At 59.7% G+C, this 20,252-nt stretch overlaps 1 protein-coding gene across 2 annotated transcripts; it reads left to right on the top strand.

Annotated features, from left to right (window-relative positions):
- Nucleotides 1-3,219: 3,219 nt before the first annotated feature.
- Nucleotides 3,220-14,825, top strand: Lrpap1 (LDL receptor related protein associated protein 1). Of its 2 annotated transcripts, none has more exons than XM_004847360.3 (8): nucleotides 3,220-3,581; nucleotides 8,740-8,884; nucleotides 9,727-9,851; nucleotides 10,915-11,035; nucleotides 11,935-12,093; nucleotides 12,351-12,433; nucleotides 13,379-13,555; nucleotides 14,467-14,825. In XM_004847360.3, the coding sequence occupies exons 1-8, from the start codon at nucleotides 3,375-3,377 to the stop codon at nucleotides 14,527-14,529; spliced, it is 1,080 nt and encodes a 359-aa protein (XP_004847417.1). In that variant the 5' UTR covers nucleotides 3,220-3,374; the 3' UTR covers nucleotides 14,530-14,825. The 2 variants fall into 2 exon arrangements, with proteins under 2 accessions (XP_004847417.1, XP_087043374.1); XM_087187248.1 differs by having other exon boundaries at nucleotides 3,346-3,581; nucleotides 14,448-14,704.
- Nucleotides 14,826-20,252: the final 5,427 nt, after the last annotated feature.

Below are 20,252 nucleotides of genomic sequence, written 5' to 3'. Positions count from 1 at the left end.
GCAGCACTTCAGAAGCCTCTCCGTGTCTGCCTCACCACTCAACTTCCTCCTCCTCCACGCCACTATTTCAACTTTTTGTTTTATGTTGTTTTTGTTTTTTGAGACAGCATCTCACTATGTAGTTCAGGCCTGTCTCAAACTCACAGTGAGCCTCCTGCCTCAGCCTCCCTAGTACTGGGATAACAGGCCTGCACCACCATGCCTGGCTTCATCAACTTTTATTTTTTAATTTAATTTTTTTTCTTTTTTCTTTCTTTTTTTTTTTTGTGGCACTGGGGATTGAATCCAGGGCCTTCACCCTAAACTGCATCCCCGGCCTTTTCTGAGACCGGCACTCCATGAGTTGTCCAGGCTGTGACCCTCCTCCCCCAGCCTCCCGAGTAGCTGGGATTGGGGGCGTGTGCCAGCACTCCCAGCACATAGCCCAGACAGGCCTGGAGCCTCTGACAATTCCCCTGCCTCAGCCTCCCAAGTGCTGGGGTCACAGGTATTTGCCACCATGCCTGGCTCCCAACTGGTAACTGTTACCTTGCCTTTCTTCAGTTACATCACCTATGTCAGTCTCTCTCCATGGCAGTACTCAGTTCTGAGAAGCTGTGGCTCTCAGGAGCAGGGCAAGGAGCACACTGGCTCAGTGAACTGTGTGTCATCAGGAACTGGGGGACTCAGGGAGACCTCTACACATGAGAATTGGGCCAGGCTCACCTGGGCGTTCTGCCTGACGGTTCAGAAATATGAAATAGTGGCAAGGACAACATGTGATCTGCCTGTCCCTGGGGCAACTGTTCTCCAGGGGATTCCGTGCACCTCCTCTTTCCTCTAATATTCCAAATTGGATCTTGTACTTGTATCTTTGTTCCCTCTTTCCTGGTTTCTTTTCTTACTTCGGTGGAGATCTGTGTGTCTGAAATGTCTACACTGAGGCTCTTACTGAGTGTTCACATGGTTTATTGATAGTTTGGCTGGGTATAGAATTCTGGGTTGGACATTGTTTTCCTTCTACATTTTGAAGTTATTGCTCCACTGTTTTCTTCCTCCAACTGCCTCTATTTCATGGCCTTTCCACTTGCTTTTCTTTTTAAATGCTTATAAAATTGCTTTTTACCTCCAGTGTTCTGAAATTTCACAGCCATGTGGCTGGGTGTGGGTCAATTTTCATATTGCAATGGGAGTCACCTGCTACATCCTTTCTACCTGACCACTGCTCATCCCATTTGACTCTGAAAATATGTCTTAAATAATGTCTTTGACAGTTTATTACCCTCTATTTTCTCCTTCCTTTCTGAAACTTTGGTTAATAAAATAATTGGTCCTTAAAGTAGAAATCTAATTTTTTCTGATCTACTCTTTCTTATTTACCATCTCTTCATCACTTCAATCAACTTAGTTTTCCTCAACCCTTTTTGTATCATTCTATTTGGTTTTTAATTTCTGCTGCCAGTTATTGATTTCCAGTAGCTCTCTTTGTTCTCTTACATAGATTTTTGTTATGTATGATGTCATGCATGTGTGTGCACGTATTCCATGTGTCTAATAGCTCCTGTCTCTCTTAGGATAATGATGGCCATTTCTCCCATTTTCTTTCCCTTGCACATATTTTTGTTTGTTTTCTTGGGTGAGGCTTTTGTTTCTGTTTGCAGTGCTGGGGATCTGACTGAGGGTCTGCTAGGGAGAGTTCTACCCAAGCCACACCCCATTCCCTACCAGCATAGTTCCTGGATTTTTTTTTTTTTAATTTCGGTATTTTGAGACAGGGACTCACTATGTAGCCCTGGCTGGCCTTGAACTCTCAGCAATCTGCCTCAGCCTCCCAGGAGCTAGGATTACAGTTGTGCACCACCATGCCCAGCTATAGTTCGTGATTTTGCCAGTTGCTTTTTAGCTGCTGTTTCAGTCTCTCTTCCCCTCCCCCTCCCTCTCTCGCCAGCTGACACAGCAGAGGTGATTTACTGTACACACCGCTGAGAACAGAACTAGTCCAGAATGCCACAGGTCCAGGGCAAAGGATGGTGCTCTAGGTATAAGCAAGACAGGTCCCTCACAGGTGGTCTTGGCCATCAGGTGCCCATGAAGTCCCAGGTCCACTGAGACACATTCTAGACAGTGGACAGCAGCACACAGTGGACAGCTTGCACAGCGTCCCTGGGCTCCTGCACTCCTCCTGTCAGCCCCTCTGGCCTCCAGGGTCACAGCTAGCTTGCGTGGATCTCAGCCTCATCTTTTATCTGCTGCAGCCTGCGCCCTGGCTTCTTCCTCCAGCAGTCTGTAGGAAGATGGCGCCAAGGCCAAGAGTCTGTCTTTTGAATCAGGACCCTCCCTTCCAGCTCTAAGGCTCTTCAGCTGCTTGCTCCTGATAAGAATTGAGGGACTTGGGAAGCTTCTTGCACAGCAACCTAATCACTGGATAATTAGCTCTTCAGCCAGGCAGTCTAAGAAGACCGGTCAGCTGTGCATGCTCCCAGACCTGCTCCACTGGGAGACAGCTAACACCACTCCCAGGCTCCCCCATGTGAGTGTGGCCATGTGACCAGCTCAACACAGTGGACAATAGCAGAGGCCACCGGCTGGCCCGTCAGCCCCAGCCCTGGGTGCTCTGTCCCCTGTGAGGTGGGAAGCAGGTGTGGGAGCTCTGTTGAAAATGAGGCAGCCTGGATCCCTGAATCTCCACCCAGAGCCCGCTGCTGCCCAGGAGCACCTGGCTCTGAGAGGTGAAGGGCAGCAGTGCAGGCCTCGCTCTGGGGGTGGCAGAGTGGTCACGTAACCCACCTATGAGCCAGACAGCAGAGCCTGTGCTTGGCCGGGATGGAGTAGCAGGTACTGGAGTTACCTCTTCCGGGGATAAGGAAACAACAGGACTAGGGAGAGGAAACACAGGCCCCCCCACACTGCACAGGTCAAGGACAGCTGGTCACCCTGATGCCAGGTGCCTTAAACTCTTGCTGGAAAAACAGGATGGTTTAAAAGTAAACAAACAAATGCCGATGGCTGCAACAGTGCCCAGTCCTTCCTGTCTTCTTTGCTGCCTTCCAGGACATCGTACCGAGATGGCTCCCCTGTCCGTGCCAGCCTCAAACCCTGGTGGGGCGCCTCTGCTCGCCATCCAGAGATCCCGCGAGCCACAGGAGGCCAGGCGCGAGTGCACGTGGGAACTCGCCTCTTCCTGGGCCAGCTCTCCCGTGTTGCCTAGGAAACGCCCAGGCCTCCAACACCGCGCAGCACTGAGAGCAGCTTGGACCCGGCCTCTGCGCGGGGACACCCGGGACTCTGCGCTGCAGGAGGTGCCCGGAGGGCGGGGCTTTGCTGGTAGGCGTGGCCTAGAGGTGAGCGGGACTAGCGGGACCCCGGTGCGTGGGCGGGGCCTGCGGCAGAGGAAGATGGCGCCGCGCAGGCTGGGTGTCTCCGTCCTCTCGGCTCCGATCGTGCTGCTGCTGCTGCTGCTTCTCCTCGGGCCCCGGCCCGCGGCGAGCCACGGCGGCAAGTACTCGCGGGAGAAGAACGAGCCGCCGCCGCCCGCGTCCCGCGAGCCGGGGGAGGAGTTCCGCATGGAGAAGCTGAACCAGCTATGGGAGAAGGCCCGGAGGGTGAGCGGGCCGGGCCAGGGCGGCGAGGGGGCCGGCGGGATCCTGGAGGTGACAGGTGAGGGGGAGGGGGCGAGCGGAGTGCCGGGTTCACTCAGGGCGAGCGGGAGGCCGGGGCTCCTGCAGCCCTGACTCCGCCCTGGACCCTCAACCCAGATCCCCCATCCCCGGTGTCAGATGCAGCCCCTCTGCAGTGGGAGGGACCTGGGCACGCTGGGACCTGACCCCAGCTGCAGCGGTTCGGACCCCAGGGCCAAGCCCGGCCTAGCCAGCTCCCTCTGGAGAAACAGGGACAGGTGGTATTGGGCACAGGCATGTGCAGGGACTGCAGAAGTCCCAGAAGCCCAGGGTGGGGGAAACGGCTGGGAGATGGGTGGGGAAGGCTTCGGTTTAGCGCAGGAGACCACGGAATGCTGACCCGAACTGAACTGGTATCTGACCACTCCCTTTTGGAGATGAAGGTTACAGGGCCCCAGGGGAAAGGGCATCCTCAAAGTCATCAGAGGCTGCAGATTTCTACCTGCTCTCAGGAACACAATGGCTGGCTCCTGCTCAGGGATGGGGATTTAGATTGGGACCCACCTATCTGGCCCTTACCTCTTTATCTCTAAAGTGGAGGGAGATTAGTTCCTCCCATAAGTACTCCAGTGTAGCCTTCCGGAGTTTTTCAGAGTAAATAATTTGCAAAATAAGTTTCAGAAAGGAGAAGTGGAGAAACTTTGGCCCTAGAGGAAGAGGGGGAGGCTAGTGTGCCCCCCCCCCGGCAGGGGGGCGGGGAGCAGGATCCCCTCACTGCTGCTCCTGGCCCCGCCTTGGGGTGCTGCTGGGTGGCCCCCTGTGCAGCCTTCAGCCTGTGGGGAGAATAACAGCTCTGTGGGCAGGGAGGTGGGGTGGCTTCCTGGAGGAAGGGCTCAGGGCACAGCTGGCATGGATGTGACCAGAGGCTCCAAGCAGCAGGGACCAGGAGCTGCTGTCCCCCAGTGCCCACAGTAGTGTGTGCCGAGCCAGGAGCCATTGACTGGGTGCAGTTTCCCCATAGGAGAGGTTTGGGGAACCTGGAAGACACTGGTCGGATGGAGGCCTCTGGTTCTGTCCGGAGTTGGCCCCAGGCCCCCTGCCTGGGTGGCTCCCCCAGCCCCCTGCCTGGTTACCTCCCCTCCTGCTTCGCCTGCTTGGCCCCACACCGCCTGTCTTTGTCACGTGTCCTCTGTTCTCCAGTTTGTTCGCAGTCACTGCTGGGTGCCTGCTCTCCTGGCCCTGCCTAGGCTTTGGGCTATGAAACCTTTCCAGTCCTGTGAGCCTTTTCTGCCTGACAGGAAGTTGTTCCTTGTGGGCTTCTGTTCTGGGGTCTTCAGAAACTCAATCTTACTGCCAAAAGTCTGGTTATTGAGGACAGCCTTACTTTGCTGGTTTCCCATCTAGATGTGGAAGCCTCCGGGGTGGCGGTAGAGCTAGGTTCCGGAGCTGAGCAGGCTCTTCCTTCACCCAGCATGGCCTGCACGTTCCCCAGGCCCTGGGGGAACCGGAGGCTGGGGGTTCTGTGACCCGCTGGCAGAGGCAGAGAATTGTGAGGTGAACAGTTGTTCAAGATGCTTCCTGCCCACCACCCACCCGCTGCTTTGGGTGGCTGTGACAGATACCACTGAGCCCCTCTCTGAAAGAACCGCAGTGCAGGGGTGGACCAGAGTCGGGTGCTCCCCGGGAACCCTGCCCTCAGCTTTCGCTTCTCCCTTCACCGGCCAGGAGGGATTTGTGCATTCCAATCTGCCTGAAAACTTAAAACATCTCTTTGTTTTCCGCAGCCTATCATTGTATGTGGGGTCAAGGAGAAAGTGCAGCACAGCAATTGGCAGCCCCTTTTCTTTCTGACTCCCTGAAGCTGAGACCAGCCTTGAGTCCGGTGCCTTGGGAAGGCAAGGACTGGGAAGACGAAAACGTGATTGCTTCAGCCTTCCCAGCCCTTGCACCCAACGCCACACCACCCTGTTCCTGTTTCCTAGCCGCTTAGATGAACTATGAGTCCGAGCAGTGGGGCCAGATGCACAGTGCTGTGATGCAGTGGGTGCCTGAGCAGGGACAGAAGCAGGGCTGCCTTGGAGCCGGGGCAAGAGGTGCCTTGGTGGTGGCTGCCATGTGCCTGTCCAGACCTCTAGGTGGCTTCTCTTTCATGGCTGCTGTGTATTAGGGTGACATCAGGGGGAATGCGCTCCACAGGTCCACGTGATGCCACCGCAGCAGTCAGGGCCAAGTTCCTGTCACCCTTGGCCTGGGAGCCTGGGAGCTAGACTTCCTATTTCTTTTTTCTTTTTCTTAGTACTGAGGATCGAACCAGGGTCTTGCACATGCTAGGCAAGTGCTCTGCCACTGAGCTACCCCTCCAGCTCTTGCTTATTTGATTTTGAGATATTGCTGAGCTTCCCAGGCTGGCCTTGAATTCACCATCCTGCCTCAGCCTCCAGAGTGCTGGGATTACTGGCATGCACCACCACACCTGGCTCAGTTTGTGCTTTCTGACAGGAGAGGTGAACACCTGTCACCTGGCAGGAAAGAGGCACAGCATGAGAGGTCAGACGTGCTACCAGAGAGCAGCAGGACCCCAGCGCCCGGCCCCATGGCTGCCTGCTTCCAGTTCCTGCTCTGTGTGCACCGGGCAGGGCTGGACATCACGTCACACTTTCCCACACCGAGGGAAGGCTGGCCGAGGGCCTGGCCCAGGCATCCTGCCCCAGTGGTGTCCTGCACTGGCCAGGCCAGCCACAGGGCAGGGTGGGGCGGCACCCTTGGCCGTGGTCCTTGGAGACCCAGGCAGGGCAGGCACTCACTCAGCTCAGCCGATCTGCGCGAGGGGAACAGGTGGCTGCGCTGCTGTGGTCCGTCGTGTCTTACCCTCCACCCCACAGGCCCCTGGCTCACCCTGGCCCAGGTTCGGTGCTGTGGCCTGGTCCTCCGCTTGGCCAGCGTGCACATCCCCACCTGGGGATGGCACAGCTGTGGGTGGGTGCCGGGGTCAGGTGGCCCCCGCTGGGCCCACTTTCCTGTGGGTGTCAAGGAGGAAGTGGAGGACTCACATTGGCGCTACAGGCCAATGTGGCTCCTCCCCAGCTCGTTAGGGAGAGCGCCTTTCCTCCTTTTGTGTGTCGAATAAATCCCTACCCCCTTCCTGGAGGTCAAACTCAGGACCTTGTACTTGCAAGGCAGTCAGTGGCACCACTGAGCTACACGCCCCCACACCCCCCAGCTCTGTCGCCTAGATACTGATGATTTACTCACTGCTTAATGTTTGACCGTTTGAACATTCCTTTTCTTTTCTTTCCTTTTTTTTTTTGGTCCTTGCGCTTGTGCAGCATGCTGCGCAACCACTGAGCTAAATCCCCGGCCCAGACCATTCCTTTTCTTTTCATTTTTTGTGGTGCTGGGGGTCAAACCCAAGACCTTGTGCAGACTAGGTGTGCACTCTACCCTGAGCCACGCCCAGGCCTGGTGCAGAGTGAGGAGCAGCTAGCTCTCTAAGGAGAGGGAGGAGTCCAGAAGCCAGGCCAGGTGTGTGTGTGACCCACTGGGCCCCTCCTCTGCTTGCCGCTGATGGCTGCTGTCCGGTGGCTCTGGGCCCTGACCCTCGGCCCCTCGGCCCTGAGCTGCTTTCAAGGACAGGAAACAGATGCAAGTGTCCAGTGTGTTTGTAGACCCCAAATCCAGGGACCGCAGGGTCAGTGATCTGAGAGGGCAGGACGGTGGCACCCAGGCGTGGCATGGGCTTCCACAGCTCAGGGCACCTTCCCATGTTCACCCAGGTTGCCCGGGGTGGGGTTGATGGAGGGCATGGGCGCCTGGGGGGAGCACTCACACTCAGGCCTGTGCGGAAGGGCTGGGGCAGTTGCCCCTCAGGGTGCTGGAGCTGGGCACTGGCCGGGAGGTGAAGGGCACCTGTGAGGCCCCTCACCACCTCCGTGACCCTGGAGCGACAGGGTGACACTGCTGGGCTTCACCCAGGGCCTGGCTTGTCAGCAGCCAGGCAGAGTTGACGATGCCGTGGCCCGTGTCTCTCCCTTCTCTCCATTCTGACCTGTCATCCTGATGTGGGGACACTGGTCAGGCTTTGCACGTCAGCCACTAAACTCCACCTTTTCTTTTTCTTCCTTTTTTTCTTTTCTATGTTTTTTCTTTTCCTTTTTGGCACTGGGGATTGAACCCAGGGCCTTCTAATTGAGCTACACCCCCAGCCCTTTTTTAAAACTTTGAGACAGGGCCTCGCTAAGTCCCTACTTTGCCCAAGCAGGATTTGAACTAGTGATCCTCCTGCCTCAGCCTCTCAGAGTGCTGGGATGATGGGTGTGTGCCACGCCCAGCTAAACTCTGTCTTTAAAAGCCTACAGCAGTGTGCCCAAGGTCCATCTTCCACTAGCCCAGTGTCAGCCTGGTGAGGTCAGGTGGACCGGGCCTGGCCAGGGCAGGGGAGCTGCAGAGGGGCCGAGCCCAGCCCAGCACCGCAGGTGAGGGGTGGATTGTTCCGGCTCCAGGGTCTCTTTTAGGCGCACCTCAGTTCCGAGAGACCCTGATGTGTCAGAGGAGGGCTGGGGGTCCCAGGGACAGGATTGTAGGACTTTTCAGGGCGCTTCGAAGCTGCACTCTTTGTCTTCCTTTTGCCGGGCTGAGATCCAGCATCCAGCACACGGCCCGTCAGCCCCGCTGCTGGGTCCGGCCACCCGCTGGGCAGCCAGGCCTCTGGTGGCTTCGGGTGGGGTTGTGGGATTCTACTTGGAGGCCAGGCCATGGCTGAGCGGTAGAGCACTTACCTAACCTGGCCAGGCCCTGGGTTCTGTCCCAGCTGCCCAAGTGGAAAGGCTTTTGTCTGATGTTTCCTGCACGCTCGCACCCTGCTCTCAGGGCTGCACTTTCTCCCCACGCCCTGCCTTGCGCCCTTGCGCCTTCCCACCCCACCTGCTGGTGGACGGCGCCAGGTGCCAGCCTAACAGGTGGCGTTCCCAGGTCACAGCCCCGTCATTTCTTGAGCTGCCCACCGCATCCTGGAGCTCTCTTCCGCGAACCCGTGCAGGGTTTTGAGTTCTCCTCCTGGTCACCGGGAGCTCCCAGTGGCCGCTGCCCTCCAGGCCAGCCTCGGCTGCGTCCTTGGGGTCACACGCAGCTCTTGTCTTGTCGGCAGCTCCATCTCTCTCCTGTGAGGCTGGCCGAGCTGCACGCTGACCTGAAGATGCAAGAGCGGGATGAGCTTAACTGGAAGAAGCTGAAGGTGGAAGGGCTGGACGAGGATGGGGAGAGGGAAGCCCTGCTCGTCCGAAATCTCAACGGTGGGTCTGCGTTTGTCCGTCCCAGGGAGGAGCTGAGTGGCCTCACTGGCACTGGCTTCTTGCTGGTGCTGTGAGATTTGGGGCCAGGACAAGGGGCATCGGGTCTCAGCTCCTGCGCTGAAGCCTGAGTGGGTTGGCAGACAGACCCCAGGCCTGGGGCCCGCAGGGACGCTGTGCTGATTGAAACAGAAAGCAGCTGCGTCCCCAGGGTCTGACGTTCTGGGGCTGATGTCAGGCGTCAGGAGAGCCCCACTGTGACAGTCGGGGGACTTGATGGTGCTGCACTGTGGTGAGCTCCTGGTCACTGTGGGCATCCAAGACAGGTGGGGACAGAGTAAGGTGATGGACGAGGGGCGGGAGGCCTGGCCGGCAGGGGCTGTACACAGAGCTGCAGCACTCAGAAGGCACCACATGCCGCTTAAGCCCAGGCCACTGGATGGGAAGAGATCCTGCCCCGGCCCTGTGCTGGGCCCTGACCGCCCTGTCCACAGCGGGGCCTGCTCTCGGGCTCCCCACTGAGTGCTGATGACGCGGCACAGGGGTTAGGGCCAGGGTGCCTTCAGCGGGCAGCAGCGCACTCTGGCCAGCCTCCCCCGAGCTGAGCTGCCGGCACTGTCCTGGGGGTGAGCACGGGACGCGGCGCCAGGCTCTGGCTGTCACCCTGTCCAGTGCACTGTCCTCGGTCCGTACCGGGCTCTGCAGCAGTCTTGTGAGCCCGTGCCGCTGGCGGAGGGCACGGTCCTGCCCTGGCTTCCACCAGACCTGTGGGTCACCGGGAGACGGGGCAGGGAACCCGGGCGGTGAGGCGCAACCCCCAAGACAGCTCCCGGCCGCTCCCCTAGTCCTCCTGGCCAGGTACGGGCTGGACGGCAGGAAGGACGCGCAGGTGGTGCACAGCAACGCACTGGCCGACGACATGCAGGACGACGGGCTGGGTGACCCCCGGCTGGAAAAGCTGTGGCACAAGGTATGGGCTCCCCCTTGGGGGCTTGTCCAGGGGATGTCAGGGTGGGGCCGGGCGGGCGTCTCGGGCGGACGCTGGACTCTGCTCACTGTCCGCTGTGGGTCGTCCTGCTTTCCCGCTTGGATTACTCCTGCTCTCTCCAAGGGAAGTCTGTTCAGCTTATGCTGTTAGAGCTGCACGCACTAAGAATGTGTTCAGAGCGGGGCGTGGGGGTCCACGCCTGTAACCCTGGCCTTCAGAAGGCTGAGGCAGGAGGATCATTGGTTCAAGTCCAGCCTGGGCAACTTAGCAAGACACACTCAAAAACGTTTTAAAAGGCGGTGGGTGCTGGGGATGGAGGTCAGTGCAAGGCCCTGGGCTGAATCCCCAGGACACCAAAGACTGTTCAGATTATGTGGGGTTACAGTGTATTTCCTGAGCCACCACCCAGTTGTGGCTGGATTCTTTACTTGTATCTGACACTTAAATGTGGCCTGGAGGCCGGCTTCTGTAGCCAGGAAAGGTGCCCTCAGTGGGCATGTCTGTCTGTCTGTCTGTCTGTCTGTGCTGCTGTTCCTGGGAGGGGTGGGTGATGCTTGGGGTGCAGGCTGGGCGTTGCAATGTGGCGCGGTCTGCTTGGCCTGTCCTCTCCTGGCTTGGTCCGGAGCAGTGCACCATGGGCCCAGGAGTTGGGATCCTGTACTAACCGAGGTCCTGGGGCTGGGAGGAGCAGGAGGGAGAGGAAGTGGGGAGCGGCCTGAGGCAGGTGGGGTGACAGGACTGGCGGATGCCCCCAGGGAAGTAGCCCTGCTGTCCTCACCGGCCGCAGCCAGGACAGGTGGGCACAGCCGGCAGCCTGGCCACACTGCCCGCCACCGAGTCTGGGCGCTCAGGGAGGGACAGCGACCCCCACTCCTCTCCAGCTTGGGGTCCGGTTTCCCGCCCCGTCCAGTAAAGGGTCAGAGGCTCGCTCGGAGGGCAAGCAGAGCCTCACATGGGGCTCTGGGGGGTCCCACCATCCCCTGGGGTGGTTGGCGGAGAGCAGGTGGCAGCCCCAGGCGTTCAGCCGGCCCTCCCTCCCTGCCAGGCGAAGAGCTCGGGGAAGTTCTCCAGCGAAGAGTTGGACAAGCTGTGGCGGGAGTTCCTGCACCACAAAGGCAAGGTCCACGAGTACAACGTGCTGCTGGACACGCTGAGCAGGACTGAAGGTGCGCCTGGCGGGCACTCCCCGTGGGCAGCGCCGGCCCTGTGTGCTGCGGGCAGGGCCTGCTGATGGGACCGCCACGCTCTCGGGTTCCCTGGGCTCTGAGAGTGGTAACCGGGTGTTAGTAGTTGCACATGTGCAGTTGGTCAGATGGAGCACTGCTTGTGAAGCATCCACCCCGACTGGCGTGGTCTCCTCCCCACAGAGGACCTCGAGAGCCTCAGAGCCCATGGAGCCTGGGTGCGTCAGGCAGCTTTCCCGTCTCTGGACATAGCTCCTGGCACCCACAGCCTAAAAGAGGAGTCCATGGTCGGCTGCTCCAGGGCGTGGGGACCAGAGGTGCTCAGTCTGGGGCAGCTGGAAGCAGAGCAGGGGAGCAGTGCCAGAGAGGAAGGGGCGAGGGGGCAGCTCAGGTCTCCAAGGCCAGCCTCTGCGACTGCCCAGACATAGCAGCGAGCTCTCGCAGCCCTGGGCGGCTCCTGTGGCTCCTCCCCAGTCAAGGAGACGCAGTCAAGCTTCCGGTGACACTGGGGCCGAGGGCCTGGGGGCTGTAGTGGGGTAGTGGACGCGGCCTCTGCAGCGGCACTGGACGGCGTGCGTGTTTCACGCTGTCTGGTGCTTGGAGGCCACGTCCGCTGGCCACCCCTGTCCAGGAGCTGTAGAGGTGACTGAAGGGGACACACCGAGGAGAGGATGGGGCTTCTGACTATAGGTGAAGCGGTGGTGGCTGAGCTGTAGGTGCTCGGCTCCTTTGCTCAGAGCCCATCAGCGAGCCCCTCCCCATCTCCTGAGGCCTGCCACACAGTGTGCAGGAGAGTTTGGACTCGGTGGGTGTGGCTCTGAGGCGCACTGGGGCAGAGGGCCTCCTGCTCGGCCCTCACCGGCTCCGCCCCTGCATCACAGAGGCCTACAGCAACGCCGTCGCCCCCGTGGACCTGAGCCCCGGCAAGGGCGAGGCCCTGTACGGGAAGCACAGGGAGCTCAAGGAGAAGCTGCAGAGCATCAACCAGGGCTTTGACCGCCTGCGCAAAGTCAGCCACCAGGGCTACGGCCCTGCCGCAGGTGAGCCGCGCCCCTCCCGGGGCAGCCCTGTCCCTCACACTGGCCCGGTGGTGGCAGCCCCTTCCAGGCTGCGCCCCCAGCCTCTCAAGTGGAGCTCCTCCCTCCCCCTCCTGGTAGCTGCGTCCTTTGTCCCACGCTGCTCCCTCACGTCCCTCCGTCTCCCCCGAGCCTCGTGTCAGGTGCGCAGGCTCATGCCGCTGCTGGCTCCTCGGCCTGGTGTGCTGCCACCCTGACCAGCTCAGCCCTGCTCCCCGCAGAGTTCGAGGAGCCTCGGGTGATCGACCTGTGGGACCTGGCCCAGACCGCCAACCTCACCGAGAAGGAGCTGGAGTCCTTCCGGGTGAGGAGCCGCCGGCCACCCGCCAGGCTCAGGTGGCACCGACTCGGCCATCTTGTCCTCAGCCACGTGGGCCAGGCAGTCCCGCCCTTTGCCTTCCTCCCCTGGCATCCTGGTGCGCGGCCGGGGGACCCCGTGTGCTGTGCATGTGCTGTCCGTGCCGGGCTCTGCCTTGCCGACTGCTGTGACAAGGCCCCGGGGGTGAGAGGAAGGCGGCCGAGAGGCTGCGAAGAGTCCCTGTGCCCCTGGCTCTCCGCTCCATGGTGACAGTGGGGCCTCGACTGCAGGCCGACCTGGGTGTGGGGCTCACATGAAGTTGAGGGACGGGGCCGCGATGGCCCGGGATGCTTCCAGCGCCGAGAGGGAGATGGGGGTGGGGGGGTGCTTCAGGAGGCCAGGCCTGCGTACTCCGCGTGGGGCGCAGGGCCATCTGCACGTCAGGACACGCCGCCCCATGCCCACGTGCACGGCAGGTGGGCTCGGAGCTCCCGCTGAGCCCCAGGGAACCCACAGGGTGAACGGGAGCCTGTAGGGAGGGGCCAGCATGGGCTGGGGAGAGGAGGGGCCAGGTGCATGGTCGCTGTCACTGTCCGGGCCTCAGCCCTCGGGGAGGAGTGGGGCGGGGCTCCCCAGGACCCAGGGACACCCTGGGTGTGAGCACGCCTGTGGGCTGGGGCAGAGAGGGGAGGGCAGAGCCCCGGGGGTGTCCGGTGGGTGACTGCCAGGAGCTAGGCCCGTGTCCAGGTCCCAGTGGGTATGCTGGAGTCCACACTCCACGGGTAGGGATCCGAGTCAGTGCTAGGTACGCCAGCCAGGGCGGGTCAGTGCGGGCAAGAAAGGGGCAGCCTGGGACTGGGTCCCCCAGGACAAAGGTACACGGAGCTGTCAGGTTCTGGGGACCTCAAGGAGCCATGCGGAGGACACCCAAGTCACTGAACATCCTTCCAGGAGGAGCTCAAGCACTTCGAAGCCAAGATTGAGAAGCACAACCACTACCAGAAGCAGCTGGAGATCTCGCACGAGAAGCTGAAGCATGTGGAGCGCATCGGCGACCCGGAGCACGTCGGCCGCAGCAGGGAGAAGTACACCCTGCTGGAGGAGAGGACCAAGGAGCTGGCCTACAAGGTGGGCAGCGGGCCGGGGCACGCCCAGGGGGGCAGCCAGCGTGAGGCCACAGCACTTTGGGTGCAGGGCCCCGCTCTTCCCTGCGGGCCCCGCGGTGGCCCTGGCCGATGGCTGTGATATCCCCGGATGCGGCGTCTGCCCACAGCGCAGCAGCACAGGGTGGGAGCTGGGCGGGACGAGGCTTCAGGCCAGAGCAGGAGCCCTCGGCCTTCTGGGTGTGGCGCACAGGAGCTGTGGGGAGAGAGTAGCCGAGCTGAGCCTGGGGGGCGGTGGAGGAGAGGAGCGGCGGCCTGGGCCTGGGCCCTGCTCCAGGAGCACCATGGGGACGGGTGCCCCATCGGCTGAGAAGGCTATGCGGGCGGAGGGCAGAGGTGTGCTGGGCTGCAGGGTCACCGACGGGACGGGACTTTCGAGAGCCACCAGCCCGAGCTGTCAGCCCGAGCGCCGGTGCACAGGGCACTGTGAGAACGTGGGAGGCTCAGAGCGGCTGGCTCGGGCCCCGCTGGTGCGGCAGTGGCCCCTGCTGGGCCGTCCCCGGGACCCTGGGTGCTCCACAGTGCTGGAGTCGGAGGTGGCATCTCCCTCCCCGTCCAGACACCCACGGCCGTGAGGACACGCCACCTCCGAGCACAGTGGCCGCCAGTCCCCAGGCCCTGTCCACAGCACGGAAGTAGCGGCACAGCAGATGACCAGAAGAACTCTGCTTCCTTTGCAGAATGCCTGCCTCTCGAGTTGGCATTTACATCCTTCGGGGGTGTCTTAGGGTGACACGGAGCTGATCAGTACCTGTGACAAGTTCCCAGAGGGGCTGTGGTTGTGACAGCAGTGGAGAGACCTCCATCTCACTGGTGTTTTGTGGCGCTGCACGTGTGGTGCCATCTCCAACTGACAGGTGTCCCTGTCGCCTGCAGGTGAAGAAGCATTTACAGGACCTGTCCAGCAGGGTCTCCAGGATGCGGCACAATGAGCTCTGAGGCCGGCACCCATGGTGGAGACCGAGCAGAGAGCCCAGGGCTGTCCTGCTGTTGTGACAGACCCGTGGTTAGTGCCAGGCTGGGCACAGTGCCGCAGCCAAGAGGACCCCTCCACCTGCCATCGGACGCGTCCCAGACCCATGCCCTGGTCCCACCTGGGGCTGACTGACAGGAATTCCTGTCACTACCCCATGAGGACCTTGAGGTCCAGCTGCCAGTCCCCCGGACAGTGGGCATCGCAGGCCTGCAGAGTTGTCCCAGACATGTTACAGAGCCCTTAAACACACTACAGTCTGCCTCTCTGTCATTGTCTTCTCTCTCAGTTGGGGCCAGCGTCCCAAGGCCCCTCGCCCTCTCCTGCCGACAGCAGGCAGCCCCTTGTCCCCAGGGCTCTGCAGTGCCCCTCCCCAGTGGCACGACCTGTCCTGCTTTAAACCCAGGAGCCCGTTGGAGCTTGGTCTTGGGTCCAAGGTGGTGGAGAAGCAGCCTGCAGCCCCGGCAAGGGCCTCTGGCAGGGTGCTTCCTCCCCTCCCTCTGCAGCTCCAGGGGCACAGGGAGACTGCTGGGTGGGCCCCAAGGGAGAGGGCCCTGCAGGGCATTTCTCTACACCACAGCTGACCGCTGGCCTTGGGCAGGTCCGGGGTTGGAACTCAGCCCCCACGGTCGAGCCTAGAAGCCACCTGACGGGTCCTGCTAGGTTCACTAGTGGCTGAGATGAGCCTGGCCCAGCACCACTATCCCTGAACAGAAACATGACGCTAACAGCAGCGTGCTGGAAGCTTGCAGGTTGGGGCAAAGGTGGCAGGGTGTGGCGTGGACAGGGTGGGGTGGCTTCCTCACCTGCATGGTGTCTGCCACACCCCTGTCTACAAGGGTGTCCCCGGCAGGGCTGGCTGACAGGCCCCCAAGACCCAGCAGCATCCAGGGCCCAGGGAAGTGCGGTCTGCCAGGGGGTCCAGCCCATACTCTGCCACCCATGTGCAGAGCATGCCCTTCCTGGGGACCACAGTCCTGGGTGTCGGGGTGCAAGGCTGGGACTTGGCTGGGCCCAGGGCAGAGGCTCTGTCGCACGTCCGCTGAGCTGACCAGAGGGAACCCCTGGCCTTCAGTGTGGCCATGAGAAACGGGCAGCTCCACCAAGGAGCCCAGAGCAGGGGCTGCGCTGTGTTCTTCCCAGCTTCTGAGTGCTCGCGTTGAAATGAGTTGTGCACTCCTGAAAGCACACAGGCGTGCACACAGCTCAGTTACCCAGGGTGAGTGATGTGGGAGCCACAGTCTTGTCAGGAGTAGGGGTGGGCAGTGTTGTGGCCGACCTCCACCAGAGCTTCCTGCTGCCCTGACTTTGACGAGGTGTGAACGTCACAGAACTTAGGGCTGGGTGTGTGTGTGGCACCTGGCTTTCACCATCTCTGCTGGTAAGAGTCAACCACTTCACTGCTGTGTAGTTTTCCATTGGATGGATGTATATCATCACACTTTGCAGTCTGGTTTATTGTTGCTGATCGAGTTCTTTCCACTTCAGAAGTAGCTACTAACACCCACGGTATTAGTCAGCTTTGAGTGCTGTAACCAAATACCTGATATCCACAATTTGAAGGAGGAAGTCGATTTTGTCTGATAGTTTCAGTGGGTTCAGTCCATAGTCAGCTGGCTTTGAGGTGAGAATGTCCTGAGGAAAGAGCACAGCGGAGGAAAAAACTGCTCAGCTCATGGTGGCCAAGGTGCCAAGAGGAGGGGAAGAAACCCAGGACACGCCCAGCAACCCCCTCCAGCCAGACCCCACCTCCTAAAGCACATCAGCCATGACCTCAGCCACAGGGGAGTCCACTGATGTGCACAGGTCCTGTGGTGCAGTCACCTTCCAGGACCCCCACCCATGAGCACACAAGCCTTTGGGGGACATCTTTGATCCAACCTGGCACAGCCCTAGAAGTAGCTGGGGCTGGGGTGCACATTTTCTGGCCGCTAGGTGTGGTCCTGCTGAGTGCTGGGGGGTGTGTGTGTGTGTGTTTGTGTGTGTGAGTGTAGATGGGAGATGGCCACACTCCCGGACGGCAGTGCCAGCTCACCGGGCAGCAGCAGGGCGTGGAGAGCAGGCTGGTTGAGTGCCAGGATTGGTGCCCAGGCTGCCACTGGGGGTTCTGTCCCCCTCTCTGAGTCCTGACTCCGCCATGTCTGTCCTCCGATGCCCTGTGACCTGGGCCTGGTCCATATGTCCCAAGTACTTGCCCGTGTCCTGCCCCAGTGGCTCTGTAGTGAGGTTGGAAGTCATGCCATGTGCATTTCCTGCACTTGGATTCTGTCCGCTCTTCATACCCTGTGTTTCCCTGAACGCATTTGGTTCCACTTTCTTTTTTTGTTTTCTGGTGCCGGGGATCAGACTTGGGACCTTGTGCTTGTGCTTACCAGCCAGTCATGGCACCACTGAGCTAATTCCCCAGCCCTGGATCCACTTTTCAATTTCTACCAAACAAGCCTGCAGGGCTTTTGATGGTGGACCACCTTGGATCCCGTGTGTACGTGTGAGCATGTGTGCACACATGTAGGGCTGAGCACTGAACCCAGGGCCTTATATTAAACCGCTGGGAGCAAAAGTTAAGACTCAGAGGGTGGAAAGTAATGAGGAGACCACACAGTGCCACAGAAGAGGTGAACACAGGAAAAGTGCCCGGCTGTGATCCAGGCTACCACACGGACTGAGGAGGATCACAAGTTCAAGGCCAGCCTGGGCAACCTTATCTCGAAAAAAAAAATATTTAAAGGTTATGGATACAGATTAGTGGCAGGGTGCCCCTGGGTTAGATGCTCCGTAATGAAAAAAAGTCTAAAGATGTAAAGGGCAACAGTGAAGAGTAGGACTCCAGAGAGATGGCAGAGATGGGAAGTGGGGAATCCTGCCCAGTAACCATGGAAACCTTTGTAACTGAAGAGCGCGTTTCCGGGTTGGGAGGCCCAAGGACACTAGAGATGGTGACTGATGACTGAAACTTAGGAGCAGAGGGGTCGGGCAGGGGGCATCGCAGTCAGGGTCACGGGGTGCCTGCTGTCTGGGCAGCCGCGGGAGCACCAGCTGTAGAGCTGCAACAGCTGAGTGTTGGAGGGAAGTCAGCTGCACCCCGGGATTCTGCACTCCCCCCACACACCAGTGCTTCCTCGGGAAGGGACGGGCACCTGACCCTGAAGTGTGTTAGGTCTCAAACTTGCCCTCATTTCTTCGGTTGCTGCAGGGGAAAGCGCTCCTTAACGACATGAAGACGGGACTCATGACAAAGGGGACCCAAGAGAGGCGCTGAGGATCCCCGTGCCTGGGTGGGGCGGGTGGTCAGGTGCCTCTGGAGAAGGTCCGCACAGTCAGGCTGTCCACGAGGACGGCCCCGCACCACGGAGGGCGGCTGCATGTCAACAGTGGGTGCACAGAAAACCGGTCCAGGGAAGAACCAAAGTGGATGAGAAAGGACAAGTAACCGAAAAGTGTGATAGAAAAATAGGGTGAATGATTCTGTTCTTAAAATCTATTACAGTGACTGACATGACCGTGAATCCCCCTCCTCCCTTGGAACACACTCATCCCGTCATTCCTGGCCGTTTCTGTGGCAGCTCTGGATTCCTCTTTAGCTAGTGTCTTCAGTTGTACTGTCCTGGCTGCCTCTGTCCTGAATCGATCCAAGACGTTTTCTTTTCCTGGTCATTTTGACTCTGGGTAGGAGCCAGAAGCCGCACAGTGCCAGGCCTGGTGAATGAGGTGGACACAGACACAGCATCCTGTTTTCACCAGTTACCTTTCCATTGCGTGGCACCAGGTGGCACCGTTCACTGTGTTTTGATCACACCTTGTGAAGACATGCAGGAAAGTGGACTCCGCAGCTGCTGCAGAAAGTGGCGAGAACAGTGGGCTAAGCGTGTTCCAAGCCAGGAGGAGGACTGTGAGGGATCCACGGCAGCGTGTCTTTCACTGCAATCATTTCTAACATTTCCACACTCCCCATACTTCCGACACCCCCCACACACATGACCAAGGTTATGACCTTGGTCGCAGGTCAGTAGGATCTGCGGAGTCCACGGAGGTCAGCCTGAGGACCAAGCGAGTGGCGATTCTGGGGCCTTCCACGCGTGGGGTCCCCAGGGGAGGTCTGTAGACAGAACCCAGACTATGAATCTCAAAACAGTTGGCAGCGACAGCAGGGCCGGGCACAAGGGGGCGCTGACCTTCATAACAAACCTTGTAGATGTGTCTGATTCTAAATCTTTTTTTTTTGAAACAGGGTCTCGCTATGTAGCCCAGGCTGGCCTCGAATGCACAGTGCACAGTGACTCTCCTGCCTCAGCCTCCTGAGTGCGGGATCACAGGCATGCACCAGCTGACTCTTAATCTTGAGAAACACATCACTGATAAAAATTACAAACCCAGTAATATCTAATCTATTGTTAGTGTCCCATCAACAACCCAGCGGAAGAGAGCAGAAGCAGCAGATTAGGAGGGGAGGAACCCCAAGGCCCAGTGAGCCTGTATTTCCACACAGCTGCAGCCTCTGAGCTCGCTCAGCCCCAAGCCAGAGGGAGACAAGGAAAAACCCTTGGCTGTCATTTCACACCCACCCCATGGCAGAAGTGACACCCACCTAACCCCTGCGTCACCCATGCTCTGGTGCCGTACACTTTTACAACCCATACGGAGTACAGAGTTTGGCAAAACTCGAGCAGTCAGAGATATGCACCCGCACCCTCCTACGCTGTCCCCACCTGTGGCAGCTCTGAGGAGACGCAGCTGCTTCCCAGCACCAACCACCTGGGCATCTGCACCCGTCAGCGACGCCTGCACCCAGGTGCTCAGGGAGCCCCCAGGTGCACCGGGCCACGCAGGAGCATGGCATATCGCGTCAGGAGATGAGCTGCAGGATTCCAGCTCACGGTGGCATTTGTGTAAACTACACATAAGCACCCAGGCCAGGCATGGTGGCGTGCACCTGTAATTCCCACACTCTGGGAGGCTAAGGCAGGAAGATTGCAAGTTTAAGCCCAGCCTGGGCAACTTAGCAAGACCCTATTTCAAAAATAAAAAGGGAGCTGGGGTTTTAGATCAGCGGCCCGCATCTGCCTCGCAAGCACAAGGTCCTGAGTTCCATCCCCAGTTCCGAAAAAAGAATTTTTTTTAAAAAGGGCTGGGGATGTTGCTCAGTGCCCAGGCCCTAGGTCCAGTCCCCAGGACCGCAAAAAAACAAAAACAGCAAAAACACCACTGGAGACAATAGTATGAGGAGGTGCATGAAAGTGACCAGCCCTGGGCTCGGCCGTTGTCGCGTGTCTGAGGCGCCCCTCACTCTGGCTGCCAGCTCCTGGTACCTGGAGCCATGCTGTGGACTGGCCATGTGCTAACGTCCTGCGGGGAAAGCTGGAAGGGAAGGAAACCCTTGCCTCCTCCCGACACAGCCCGCTTGCGCCTGGGAGGGAGGCCTGGCCTCTGGGCCTCTCCCCGTCCCTTCCCTCAGTGCTCCCTGTGGGACCTCATCCGCTGGCCCTGTGCACCCAACCGCAGCACGCCTGCTGCCGCTTCCTGAGTGGCAGGAGCTATCTGACCTACGCTCTTCAGGATGCGGCATCAGCCTGGCGCTGCTTCCAGTCAGGCGCTGAATGCAGCCAGTGTGGGCCTGTGTGGGCCGGGTGGGGGCACTGCACTGTCGGGTCCGGGTGTGAGTGTGCGGCCCCGGGCCTGGACGCGCAGTCAC

Source organism: Heterocephalus glaber, unplaced genomic scaffold (assembly GCF_053883595.1).
Source record: "Heterocephalus glaber isolate CG9 unplaced genomic scaffold, H.glaber_assembly_v1.0 deba00001509, whole genome shotgun sequence".
In the NCBI taxonomy this organism is placed as follows: domain Eukaryota; kingdom Metazoa; phylum Chordata; class Mammalia; order Rodentia; family Bathyergidae; genus Heterocephalus; species Heterocephalus glaber.
The sequence above is the reverse complement of the archived record's forward strand: the minus strand, read 5'-3'. Positions and strand labels throughout refer to the sequence as shown.